The sequence below is a fragment of the Perca fluviatilis genome, chromosome 22 (assembly GCF_010015445.1).
Source record: "Perca fluviatilis chromosome 22, GENO_Pfluv_1.0, whole genome shotgun sequence".
Lineage (NCBI taxonomy): Eukaryota > Metazoa > Chordata > Actinopteri > Perciformes > Percidae > Perca > Perca fluviatilis.
Window position 1 is genome coordinate 19,600,592 of NC_053133.1, and position 14,523 is coordinate 19,615,114.

At 41.9% G+C, this 14,523-nt stretch overlaps 1 protein-coding gene across 8 annotated transcripts in view; it reads left to right on the forward strand.

Moving 5' to 3' along the window:
- Positions 1 to 92: 92 nt before the first annotated feature.
- LOC120552347 (SWI/SNF-related matrix-associated actin-dependent regulator of chromatin subfamily D member 3) overlaps positions 93 to 14,523 on the forward strand; it is a 36,522-nt gene continuing 22,091 nt past the window's right edge. For 2 of the 8 annotated variants that reach the window (XM_039790325.1, XM_039790328.1), the window contains exon 1: positions 10,635 to 10,948. In XM_039790325.1, the coding sequence (XP_039646259.1) occupies positions 10,871 to 10,948 (78 nt within the window). In that variant the 5' untranslated portion in view covers positions 10,635 to 10,870. Of the gene's footprint in view, positions 349 to 10,629; positions 10,949 to 14,523 lie in introns of those variants that run through there. The other 6 variants (XM_039790326.1, XM_039790323.1, XM_039790329.1 and 3 more) reach the window with 6 other exon arrangements.

Here is a 14,523-nt window from a genome sequence, read left to right on the forward strand (position 1 = left end):
AAAACCGCTCCTGAGGATAATTTGATGACACTCCCTGCCACTGGTAATTTTTCATTATATCGACTCTCCGGCAGAGACCGCGCCTGCGCTCCTGCTCCCTTCCGAACAAGGCTTCACCAATCCTGGCTCTGGCTCCATCCCCGGCTCGGCGTCCCACAGGCCACTGCTAATAAGTCGCCTAGCTGTCCGGTAATGGGGAAGTGATAGGGAGACGCTGCTGTCTTTAAGCCGTGAGGAAGTTGAGGAGTGACGGGAAGCTCCGCGTCGGACCGGACACCTCCACAGAAACACATCCTACAGTTCCTGTTGTTGAGGAGCCTAAAAAAGCTCATAGTGATGGAGAGAAAGGTATGGATGCTCATGCTATCATTTGTTTTATTCCACATCACTTTGCCTCGCTGCGCTGCTCAGTATCCGCAGCCACCATTGAAACTATTCTTTTTTATATTTTCTTTATCCTGTAGGCGCGTTGCAAGCCGGATTTTGTGTGCACCGGAGTTTTTCCCCTCGTCTAGCTGTAATTTATTGTGCATCCCCAAAATAAAACAGAATTATTTTCCACCTTATGGTGTATTTAGGCTTATTCCGGTGTACAGCTGCATGGTGTACAATCTATTAGAAAATATTGAGCAGGGAGTGGGATGTGGTTGGGAATATTTAAGGGGACTGTAGGTTACAGTAGCATGTCTGCATCATCACACAGCACACTGTATAGTTGCAGCACCTCACCCCTCCACCTCCACCTCCCACCCCTCCCCGTTTTCCAACCGACGCAGACACCAGCGCGGCTTGTTAACCTTGTCTGGTGTGGGAAACAGACACTTGAGGAGTAATAGAGGAGATGTACGGTGAAGCAAGAGTGAGGAGCATCCTCTCGCCTCTTTACGCATGCTTTTAATTCATTCGCCGTTTTCCTTCCCTCTTCCCTCCCCCTTCTTTGATTCAAGGCTCACACAATGATATAATGGTGATTCATGTTAGTGCCACTGCCCCCACAAGTCTGTGTGTGTTTAGGATCTCGCAGGAAAAGTTTTTAGTTTCACTGTGTTAATCTGCAGGCAGGCTGTGGGTGCACAGAGCAGCAGGAGAGGAATTTGGGGAATCTACTTTTGCTGATCCAAAGGAAAATTTAGCTTCTATACTGCAGCTGCAGCCTGCAATATATTCACTTCTGTTAGAACTAAATCTGCTTTTGACTGATAGAGCTTTAAAGTCCTCATAGAGAAGCCACACAACTGGTATAAAGGAATATGTCGACATTTTGGGACATTTTTGCAGAGTTAGAAGAGAAGATGGATACCACTCGATCATGTCTACATTAAATATTAAGCTACAGCCAGTTAGCCTAGTTTAGCATAAAGTCAGGAGAATAAAGTCAGGCCTGTGTGCTGGATTATTTCTTAGTCAATGCGCCCGGCCAGGCTAGCTGTTTCCACCTGCTTCTTGTCTTTAAAATAAGCTAACCAGCTGCTAGCTGTAGCTTCATATGTAGCATACAGAGTTGAAAGTTATATCAATCTTCTCATCTAACTCTCGCCAAGAAAGATACAAAAAAGGGTATTTCCCAAAATGTCAAAGCATTTCTTACATAATTGATGTCAATGGTCTTTCTATACAGGCAGTAAGACTGTCTATTAACAGTAAAAAAAAGCCAGCCATGATACCACTCTGTCTGTACACTAACTATGAAGCTACAGCTAGCAGCCATTCATCTTAGCTTAACATAAAGACTTGGCTTGGTGCAGTGACCAAGAAACAGTCCGGCCTATAACCCCACATATAACCAATAAGTGTTTTTTTATATTTAGTTTATGCCATGCATAAAAATCTAATATTTATATATATTATATAACATGTTATTAATCATTTAATTTGTGCTGGTAGGTGGATTGGGTTACCTTGGACAGAGCTGTTTTCCCCTTGTTTTCACTCTTTATGCTAAGATAATCTAACCGGCTCTTGGCTGTAGCTTTATATTTACTGTACAGACAGTAGATTGAGATCAATCTTCTAACTTTTTACTGTATTACATTAGGAAAAGTACAACATTTAGCTGATAAGCAAAATGTTGTACTTTTCAGAGTCTGTAAAACTAAAAGCTTTGAGGAGCTTAAGGATGCTGAAAACTTGAAGAGGTATTCATACTCGTATAATGTTCTGTAAATGCATAGTCACAGAATTCATTGGACATTGAAAGGCTTTCTCAAATTTCAGCCCCTCTCTCTCTCTCTCTCTCTCTCTCTCTCTCTCTCTCTCCCTTTCTCCCTCTCTCCCTCTCTCCTGCTCTGGCTTCATGTACAGAACTGTTGAGTTAGGGAGGACTTGGTGACTCAGCTGCTTGCTGATTGCAAAGAGCACCATCACATGCACTTCAGATTGATGCTCTATATGAAACAAAAACAGAAACAGACCCAGCCATTTGGGTGCAATTAGCAAACATAAAATATTGAATTAGAATATATAACCATTCTTATTTCAAATAAATCCCTGCCTTTGTGTTGGTTTTCCATAAATGTAGTCCATCAAAACTCCCTGTATGCAAAGACTTTTTCCAGATAGGATATACATAAAATTCCCATGCAAAGCTACAGAAATGTCCTACCTCCTTTTGCTTGTTCTTTCTGTTCAGTTTAAATTATAGCTTGTATATGAAGCGTTTGAGCTGCTCTGCGCTTGTTTTGTGATTTATTTTAAATTGTGGCATGAATACCAAGATGCGTTTTCAACTTAGTGTTTGCCGTAGAAGTGGTTGATCCTTGTCAGCAATACAGGCACAAAAACTAGGATTAAAATGGCAAAATTTAAGAGCGCAGTCTTCCCTGGCCCAGCTGCTGGCACAGATATTCCCTTTCGTACAAAGAAAAGGAGAACAGCCACATTAGTATGCAAGGTGCCGTCACAGCTCCTAAGGTCTGATAGAGGATCAGAGGATCAGCTCCTTTTACAGTCTGCTAAATGCTTGACCTGGCTTTTTAAGGAAAGCTGCACAGGACTTCCCCTCCCCTCACTCTCACACACACACACACACACACACACACACATATATACACCCCAGTCTGTTCAGTCATGTTTGAAATTTAGTTTGGGTGACTCATCAAGGTCAATCAATGTTTTTTCAGAGTTTCTCAAGTTTGTCAAACTTTTTTTTAACACTGTTTCTGCACCAGCAGTGAGATTGATTATTAAACAGACTGGAAGCCATAAGCATTTGGCTTTGTTTCCTAAATAGCAGGTCACCCAATTAAATGCTCCCCCGGCTTTGTGTTTTGTGTTATTTGCAGGGATAAATGGACAATGGAGCACTTCCTTTTTTTTTTGGCTGGTGAGGAATGTGCTGGCTCAATGGCTGTTTGTTACCCGGGAACAAATGAGCCTACAGGAAACTATTTATTTTACAAAATATTAGAGCTGAAACGATTAGCAAATAGTTGATCGCCAGTAAATTAATCAGCATATAATTTTGATATTTGAGTAACAAGCAAGCAATAATGCCAAAACAATAGTTCGTTCCAGCTTCTGAACTGTGATGATATGCTGCTTTTTCTTCATCTTATGTAATATGAAATTACATATCTTTCAGCTTCAGACAGTGTTGGTCAAAACAAGCAATCTTAAGACATATTCTTTAGCTCTGGTAAATTGTGATGGCCGTTTTTCACTAATATATAATAATCGAGAAAATAATCTGCATTATTTATCAGTAATAAAAATATGAATTAGTTACAGCCTTGCTAAATATAATGAATGTTTAATATGATTTTTTACTATTACAATATCGAGAATACTGCAGTATAGCAATATGGCAAATTGTGCTGTATATAGAGGTGCAGCTCTGGCATATTTTACACAGACATACAGAACACTTACAACCACAATACAGAAGATGAATTTTGTACAGTTTCCAACCTATAAAGACCACTTTCACACAGCCCTCTGAACCTCCACTGTGTCATTTCCACAGAGAGATTTTTATGGTTTTAAATCGAGTGCTTTGTAACCTAATTAACATGGCGCCGTCCCTGCCAACCAAACGATTATAACGCCGTTTTTTTAATATCACTGTTCTCACCTAAAGCACTATCTGTGGGTTTTCTTTGTGTTGCATATTACTCCCATTCATAATGTACAGTTAGCAGTCCAATGAGATACAAACTGTCTGGGTCCTAATGGTGCTGCAGTTCACCGAGCTGCTGGTTGACCCATTTAGATGTTAATGCTCAATACTGCACCATTCTCTGTTGGAGAGCTTCAATATAACCCAATACACATGCAGCAGTGTTGTATTATGTGTGCATGCTGATGTCACATCTTAATAAATGTACCTTCCCTTTCAGCTGCGAAAGCTTTTACTAATTTATAATTTCAAAACAAGCTGCAACAACAAAATCATTTCAAAGAGATTCATGAAAGTTTTTTTTTTCTTTTGTAATCTGAATCAGGCCTCAATGAATGTCTGTATCATTAGTTTTAGGGCTGCAACCAACAATTATTCTCTATCAGTTAATCCGATTAATTAAGATGATTATTTTCTCAATAAATCCACCCAAAAAAAATCAAGCTCAATTTAGGTCAAGACCTCATTCCTTGTCTTCAATTGCTTGTTTTATCTGACCATCAGGTAGGCCTGCACGATAAATCCTTATAAAATCACAATCTCGATTCACCCCTGTTCACGATAAAAAAAAATTTCTCCTTCAATTAATTTATTGAAAGCATTTGGCATTGACATTAACATGTTTTAATGACGTAAAGACATGTTCAAGGAGTTCAGATAGAGCCTGTATCAGGGCCATATTTAGTTCAATGTGTTATATGTCACTATTTTTGGTAGCCTACTTTACTTAAATGGCCAGTATGTACTTTATTTTTCTTTATTCATCTATGTTTACAGGCTTGTGGTGATGCGCAATGTGCTATAGGTGCCGAAAAAAATCTATGTTTGGTACTGCCACTTTGTTCTTGTTTTGTCATGGTTCATGTGTGTGTGTGGGGGGGTTATATTGTCCTTTATACCAAAACATATGTGTGACGTTGTTCATGAGAACTGATGAAGTGGTTATGATTTTGTTCTGAAAGGGCTGAAAATAATGTTTTGCATTGACATTTTGGCTTTTGTTTGCAAAGCTTGAATTCATTGTTATCCTTACCTGGGTTTCATCTTGTCATCTTTATTTACTGTGCAGCATTGCATTACATTGCAAATAAATAATGTAGTCTCCCCTTTCAGTATAGCCCTTAAATCATCATTTTAGACATAAAATCAAGTATATATGTATGGTTTAGGTGCATGTGAACACACAGCACACTATGTATTTACTGCATTAGCACCAATTTGTGAGGTAATAGCCATGTTTTTACACAAACTAGGGCTAATACACTGTGTGTACTTGTAGATGAATATCTCTAATTGCTACTTGGATGGTGTCTTATGATCCTGAGGTGGATCTACTCTTTAACATAAAATTTTATTCATTCCTTGGACGGTCGCATGTGCACACAATGTAGCAGTGGATTTTTCAGGCTTCCTCCTGGTCTGATTTTCATCTCTTGGATTGTGAGTGGTCTCGATGCAGCCCTGCACATACCAATCCTGCCCTCGTTCTGTCGTCTCTCTCTCCCATCCTGCACGGGCAGAGTGGTGCTGAAAGATCAGGGCTAATGCTGAGCTTGGATGCCGAGTAGGAAAGAGGGGAGAGGGAGTTCCTAGTGGTGGATTTAATCTGCCAGTTTTATTTTTCGTCCGGTGGAATTTTATGGTAGTTGGTTTGGGTTTGTTTATGGAAAGTGACTGTTATTCACTGTATATTTGTGTCAAAGTTTACCCCGGAGACCTCAACGCTGACTAACACGGCGAGCTGAAGTGCTTTTCTGTTTTAAAAACTAGGGTTTCTTTTTAGTTTTAACATTTCAGCTCTGGAATAGTTCCTTGCTCAGTTCACCAGCTGCTGCTCCAGTTTTTAAGCCACTGCAGTTGGCGTCGCTCCCATCCGATTGGCTGTTAGCTTTGGACGCAAGGCAGATTATGCCGTTGTCATGGCTACAGCAAACAGGAAATGCCCCCAAGCAGGTAAAGCTTCAGGCCTTGTTCCGGTGTGTTGCTCGTTGCTTACGGGAAAACTGGGCTCATTGCTGTTGCTCCGTCTTTCCATCTGCTCCCACAATGCCTCCTTGTTTTCGGGAGCAGCCGAGGAGCTGAACCATAAATGCTGTCTGGATAAAGATGCTTTGTCCCAATCAAGCCCTGAAATCCAAGGTCGACCTTAAACTCCGTATCTGCAGCTTCTTAGGTTAGGTTCTTAACATAGCACTGCCGCCTTTTTGCTAAATCATTTGCCTATTTCCTCGCGGTTTATTGTACCAATTCACTTTGATCACAATATATCAGCAGATGCCCTTATTTTCAGCAACCATGGGATACTTCTCTTTCTCTGTAGGTTGCTCTTCATCACACATGCCTAGCTGCACAAAATCGGCCCTGAAATGTACTTCTCCTCTCCTTAATCCCCCTCAGTGAAGGTGCAGGTCTGTGTGCAATTGAACAGTCCCTTTGATGGCGGCTGATGGCCATTGAGTAGCTTTCTGAGAGCTCTGGCCTTTAAGCAGCTTGAGCTGGGTTTTGTGTGCAGCTCTTAAACTGAAGAAAGAGAAAAAGAGAGGGGCCCAGCAGTGGGAGGGAATCAGACTTTACTCCATGCCCTCGGTACAGTCCATATTCCCCCTAGTGCACCCCATCTGTCTGTGACAATAATGTTGACGAGGGCAGATTCGTGGTTTCTGGAATGTAAACGTTGCCACTGGTAACTGTGCGTTATACATCAGCAAGTATAGCATTTTTATTCATTGTATACTCTCTCTTTCTCTTTACCCTTCCTCTCCGGGGTTATTGTGAAACCATTGCAGAAAAACAGGCTAAAACCATCAATGTATGGATTTTTCTTCCTTCCTTCCTTTCTTGCTTTCGGCTCAGCCTATTTTGTTACACATCATCTTCGGCTCAAAAGAGCAAAGGAATCAAATACATTTACCTTCATAATGAACTTCATTGTATTAGGCATGGGCCGATTACCGGTGTCAAGGTATGAGCTGAGGACAGAGGGTGCATGTTAAGTAATCCCTCTCTCTGCCACTGTGCAGTGTGTTTAAAACTAAAATACATTGTGTTCAGTGGAAAAAAAGTTTTTTTCTTTACCCAGACATTTAAAAAAATTTTTTATTTTAAAGCTGTAATTGCAACACCGTGAAACCGTGATATTTTTGCTGAAGGTTATCATACTGTCAGAATCTCATACCGGCCCATGCCTACATTGTATCTAATTTAAGAAAAGATGGAAGAAAACTCAGACTGCAGTGATGCCACTTGATTGATTAACAGGTAATTGTCTATTGATATTTTAACCACTTTGGGAACTTTGATTGAATGCAGCACGTTTTCATGGAACTGTGATTCTAAACACTAGCAGTTTTTGGCTTAAGACCCCTTAAAGACCCTTACCCTGTTTCAACAGTTTTGGTTATTTCACATGAGAGATTTCTGGTTTTGTCCTCGCTTTTCTCACTGGTTTAAAGTAGGTGGGGCCAGGTTGGAAAAAGGTGATGTCACGTACTTTTGTGCACCAATCAGAGTTCAGAAACATTTGAATCGAAATCTGATGACAGTTGTGGGGTCGGTTGTTTAACCCGGACCCAAACCATTGCTTAGTTTCAGTATATCATTTGTAAGTATGTTCTGCTTTTCTTCTGTTTGATATCACTGTAAACTGATTATATTTGAGGTTAGGCTTTGGACTGTTGGTTGGACAAAACAAGTCAGCTTAAGACCCTGGTTTTCTGGAGTACTGTGAAAGGCATTTATCACTATTTTCTGAGATTTTATAGACCAAACGATTAATAAGAATGTATCCAATGATGGAAATAGCTGTTAGTTGTAAGCCCTACTTCACAGATTGTGTCATTTTAAAGGCTGTATAAAGCTTGAAGAAGTGAAAGTATCCAGGATTTCACACTGGAGGGTCCTTGGTTGGGATCCACTGCTATACACTGTAAATGATGATGAAGTCAGTTAGAAAACCAGCTAGACAGTTTGCATTTGAGGCATGACTATTTGTCTCCCTCTTGTGTCCAAATAAGGAAGGGGAAAATATAAAAACCCATAATAAAATGTTTCCAGAAAATGAAATTAGTTGAGCCATGATTAGAGTTTGGTCCCTGCAATGTTTTTAGGCTTTCATGCTTTATGATACCTCATGTTCTTCTATTTGTTGCAACCAGGCCCTGAACATGGATCTCTCCTTCCATTCAAACAGTCAGCACCTCCCTGCCTGGTTGTGTGCTCCCTCTGTTGGTCATTAATAATACAACGGCTGCTCCCTTACCCCCCTGCTAGCCCCCCTCTACCCCCCTGTCTGCTAAACACTGGGACATTACCATTTGGTGAGACTGACTGGCTTTGGTGAGGGAGGTGGTGGGGCTCCGGCAGGGGGTACTCCTGCGCTTAAGGCTGCCTTTTGCATCGCCCAAGCTGCTGTATCTCTTTGTTATCGTTAAACCCACGTGCCGTTGCTGGAGAAACGGGAGATTGGCACATTCTCAAAATCTGCATGGATACGCTCGACGGGTTGAGCTTTTGACCTTGCAGGAAATTGAGACAAAACCCTTTTGTGTCTGTGTGATTCATATATATTTAAAGCCTGTGTCATATGTTATGTAACACAAGGTTAATCTAATGCATAGCGTTAATGTGGATGATTATATTTTCGCAGTATTTGACTAAAGGGAGGACCCAGATGCATTGAGGCCGCAAAGAGAAATTTTGCAGAGGAGGTTTGCGTTCCTTGTGTTCTTCAAAGCCTTACAGACTGGATTGATAACAGCAGCACTGCACTCGTCTCAACACCAGGTGTCACCAACAAGCAAACTAATGCCACAACTGTGTCATCAACACATGGGAGGGCCATATTTTGCCTATCAATGACTCCATACCAATAATCAGGGGTGTGAAGGAAGTTTAAAGGACATACATTTCGATCTTGCTTCTCTTCCTGCTTCTCCGTTAGATGATCAACTCACTTTTCTGTCAGTAATGGCGTCTTGACGTCACGTGTAATGGATAATATGCATGCATAAAAACGGCTTGGGTCCTCTGTCCTAGAGGTCACAGAACCACTTACCAGCTGTCCACTCAATGACTGCAGAGTTTTCCTCTCAGTGCTGATCAGAACTTGAGAACATCCCGTTTCCTAACATATATCCCTCGTGCCAGTTTTAAGGAACAAGCTTATCGCAATATGGTAATAATTGAAGGACAGCTTTTGTGTCAAAGCTTTCCATCAACTCTTGAGGCTCATTTCCTTCCTACTTTGATACCTGGTTCTACACCTTTCTGCCATTTTCACACAGGCAAAACAGAGGAAGAGGAAACAATAACAGGGACAATTTTCCGTCATGTGTCACAAGCCAGGCCCCCTTTGAATCTGCCCCACTTCACCTCCTTTGTCATTCAAATAACCTCATGAATATTTCATTCCCCCCGATCTGATGGCTGGAAGAAGGGAGGAAGAGAAAGAAAAAGGGGCTGGAGCAGAAGGAGACATGAAAGAGTCATAATCTTCAACGTGGCGAGGTTTTTAGTCATAGTAATGACCTGTGTGGCGACGAGCGAAGCTCGGGCTTCTGTGTATTGGAGACATACTGTACAACCTAAAAATCCAGTGTGTGAGTCAGTGTGTGTACTGCTCTGCCTCAATAAGTCATTTATTCCTCACTTCACATCCTTCTGTCCGTTGAAGGCTGGTTTGTTTTTTCTTCTTTTTTTTCCACCTCTTTCAGTTTTCTGCAATTTGAGAAGAAATCTTTAAAAAAGCAGCCTGCAAGAAATCCCAACAGAGCCTTATTACACGTGTCAAGTGACACAGTCACCTTGCTGTGCAGACTGGCCTGTTTGTTTGCCATTACACTGTAGTCACAGCCTATGTAGCCTCTGGGCCAACTAGTGGGTGAAAGGTAAAAGCTAATGAGGTGAGTGGAGGAAATACTCCTAACCTATGAATGCACTCTGACAAAGGCCAGCACAGAAACACAGGAAGTGAAGGTGCTCTTGACTTTGCCTTCTGCTTTTGTGAAGTGGCTTTCGAGTACATTGTGAGAAAAGCTTTGCGTTCAAAGACTAATTTCCCTTTTTCCCCGTTTTCCTTTCAGTTGAAAAAACTGCATCACCCTCCTCGTCATCATCATCACCACCACGTCATGACTCCATCATACATGGCAGTTTATGTGTGTACACATGTGTTAATGATATGCAGTGTGGCCCCTTTAAGAGCCCAATGTCCTTTTTTGAGAATGAGCCCAGCACTCAGAGGTCTGTGTGTGCTGACCGTGGCCTCTGGGTTGGTCACCAGGGGGGAAGCTGCAGCAGAGAAACTGATTCTAACCTCCCCAGCCCCCGTTTAGACCAAACGGCAGCCTCGCAGCACCGCGTGCCCTTATCTACCAATGGAATGCAACAGCTGTGCGGGGGAGCGGCAGGGTGGGCTGGCTGGAACCCCCCTGCCAGAGCCCCGCACAGCCTCCCCCCTCCACCTCCAAGCGACGTGCCGGGCTCCTGAAAGGCAGCCCAACTAAAAAGTGAGCTAGACACATTGAGAGACTCGGCAGCGCTGCTGCACATTCAAAATAGAGTCAGAGGGAGGGAAGAGAGAGAGAGAGGGAGAGAGGGAGAGAGAAGGAGAGTCAGGGACAGGCAGTGCTGTAAAGGAGAGCACAAAGAGAAGGAAAGTGGAGCAGGGGAGGGGAACAGGAGGCTGGGTGAAGGGAGAGGGAAAGACAAAAGAAGGAGAGGGAAGACATAGCAGGGTGAACGGAAGGGACTGAGCAAATGGCTACGGAGGAGACGGCGGGGGGAGCCAGGAAAGCCACCAAGAGCAAACTGTTTGAGTTCCTGGTCCATGGAGTGGTGAGTGGCGCTGTCCGTCAGTCCTGTGAAGGGAGCTGGCATGCATCAGTGTGTGTGTGTGCATCTGTGTGTGTGTGCGCGTCTGTGTGTGTGCATGAGTCGGCGCAGCAGCAGCAGCAGCGGTCTGTATGTGAGAGATAGCTGGGTAAAGCTGGCCATGTGAAGGTTATTTCCAGCCCCTGTGGATCCCAGCCTGTTAGGAGATGGCTGGAGAGAAGAAGAAGAAGTGGAGCAGAATGGATGGATGGAGCTGAGCAGGCAGGAGAAGGATGGGGAGCAGTGGATTTCAAACACACACACACACACACACACACACAAATGGATAATTGTAGGAATAGAAGCTAAGCAGCAGCAGGAAGCAGCCAGCTCCCCATTTGGCTAACAGAGGAGCACACTGCTTCCCTGAGAGTCACAGACAGAGGGGGGAGGAATGACAACACAGTCAGAGCAGCCTTCCAGGCAGCGTGTTGTTAGTTGGTGGAAGGATTTGAACCTGTAAGGTCACGAGACAAACGGACGTAGTAGCGTAGACAACCAATCCTGGAAATCATGCAGAACAATCGGTCCATTCATGTGAATCTAGCATGAAATGTCAAGTCAAGTGGTCCTCATGGTTAGAGGTTAGGCAACTATTAGCATACTTTACATTAATAACAACATGGAGGACAGTAGTAGTTTGTTTTGGCGATGAGCTGAATGAATGAGAGGTTTGAGGATGATGTAAAAGTCCTCGTCACCTGAAAGTTTTAGCAGTTGTGGCTTTGACATTGACTCAAGTGTGTTAATGAACTGGTGCTTTATGGCAGTGAGTCCCTATCTTTTCCCCCTTAATACGATGTGATCCGTCGCCACAGGTTTAATGTTTTCTGTGTTTTTTCTGAGTTCAATCGATTAATCTGCCAATTATTTATTTTTTTCCATTTACTCAGTGCAGTGCCAAAAACTGTGAAACAATATCCATTACAACTTTCCAACTTTGTTTTGTACAACCAAAAGTCTAAAGCCCAATGTTGTTAAATTTTCTTTGATATATGAAAAATAAAAAAACAGCAAATCCTCAAACTGGAAAAAAAGTGGAAACAGAGCATGTTTAACCTTTTATTAAACCATTTTTTCCCCCAGAAAATGATTTATCGATCGTGACTCCCTCCCATGTTGGAAAGTTTTTAGAGCTAAAAAAAAAAATACTTTGAGCAGAGGTTGGCTGATTGTTTATCGTCACATTAATCTGCAATTTCATCGGTTGTGGCTTTCTCAAATGTTAATATATGCTGATTGTCTACGAAGGTGAATATTTTAGATGGTTTCGGTTAATTGAATAAAACAAGCAATTTGGATTTTAGGCAATTGTGATGGGATTTTTTCACTATTTTTCTGACACTTTATATACCTTAACAAATAACTGATTCATGACCTAACTCCTACATCATAAGTGTCTCATTCTGGATGTGGTTTTTAACTTTCCACTGAACTGAATTTCACCTTTGCACAGATCCTCAAACTTGGCATCACTTCCTAATCCTCAAGTACATCAAGAAGGTCACAAAGACTTTGTCAAATCCTTTTATGTCTAAAAATCACTGAACTATCTCAACTAAGGTCTGATTTTCGCCATTTTAATCAGTGCTGATGTTGGCCGTACTGACGCCAGGTAGATTTATACACTGAAACAAGATGAGGTATTGTGTCTTTTGACAGGAGCGGTCATTACAGGGGCTTTGGAGCTGAAGCCCCTCCGCGCATGAGACAGACTTTAGGAAACAATGGACCAGGTGATTGATGAGCCAGATGAGTGTGTCCTCTCAACAGACCAATTAACCTTGATGAGGTTCTGGCTGCTCCAAGCCAAATATTTCCCTCTGCTTATTTTTCTCTCATGATCTGCCTCTCCCCTCTCTTTCTCCCCCCCTACATTTTTAAGATGGAAAAGTCTTGTGATAATAGTTGTGGCAGGTTCCTCGTTGTGTATACTGCAGAATGGAGAAATATTTAGACTATGGGATATGGATGAGGATTCGGCGATTTTGTTAGCTTGTGGTGAGGGATGACGTTTCCTTTCCCCCCTTCGTTAGGCAAAGGTTTCACGCACACAGAAACATACGTGTGCAAATGCATCAACACACGCATAAGAATATATATATTAATGCATGCACACATTGTTGTGGTTACCGAAGGTCGTAGTGTTCCTGCCTCCCAGCAGCCGTGTGTGTGTGTGTTGTGGGGGAGAGTGTTTGGCCGAGGTCTGGTTCTAGGACTGATGGGTGGGCTGAAGGCCTGGCTGAGGTCTCTTCCTCTTTCTCTGTCATTATCTGCCTCACCTCCCCCCTGCTGTGTTACTTCTCTGGCTTGTGTGTGTGTGTGTGTGTGTGAGGGTCGCGGTGATGAAAAAGGCCTTCCAGCGTTCTGCGTGGGAAACCCCCGATAAGTCAAAAACATAATACCCCACTGTAGCGTTGTCATCCGTAACGTCTACATGTGTGTTTGTGTGAGACCTTTGAACATAACATTCTACTGGATCAATCATTTTGGATTACTATGCTTAAAGGGTTGGTTCACCCAAATGACAGAAAAGTGGAATCCATCCATGCAGATAGTTTTGGTTTTATTTGCCCAGATTTTGAGATATCTGAGTTTTTTTTTGCCTCCACCCCTGATACAAAAAAGACGGAAAATAAATCTCCTGCTCACAGCATTGAAAACTGAAATTTAAAAAGATGCAACAGCTTGTCTTCTTTAAACACAATGTCCCAGTTACTCTGGTTAACCAAAAGACCTTGCCATGATCATTGAATGCTTTCTACCAAAGAAATAGTCGCTATAAAAACAGTCCCGAATTTGTTCTGTGGATCCTGACTAACAGGGACACTGTTTTTGGAAAGAAAGGTCACCGTTGAATATTTTTAAATGTTGTGAGCAACACAAATGAGAATCCATTTAGCTATATTGTATTACTGTGCAGATACTGCAGAGAGGGATATCTAAAAATCTCAAGGTTCAAATCATCACGATTCCACTGAAAGTCAATTGACACTGATATAATTGAATTGTTGCCCAGCCCTCGCATTTTTATACAATATTATGTCCATACATATATAAGGAAGGATATGAATGAATCTGAAAGAAATATTTTAACAAAACTGTCAATTACGATGAGAACCGTCTATAATCTTATCTTTAATGAAATATTTACTGTATATGAGTTGCATCTAAAACAACATATGTAGTATAACACAATAAAATAAATTCTCCCATGATAGTAAACTCAATATCTGATAAAATAAGCATTTTTCATTGTTTTCGGACACTTAATTGACAATAAACAGATAATTAAAATTATCTCAAGTTTGAGCCCTAAACATATGAGTCAGGTCACATTCAAGGAGCGTCATTTTTATTTTATTTTTTTTTAAAGATTTGATTCCAATCAAAGCCTTTAAAAGGGACCATCCACGTTACAACCCACAGACTCGTATGTTTAGTACAGTGTGGGTTAAGTTTAGCAACTTCAAATCCCTCCAGAGATGCCAACACACTTCTCAGATATCCAACCACATGGCAGATTCGATTTCTGGCTG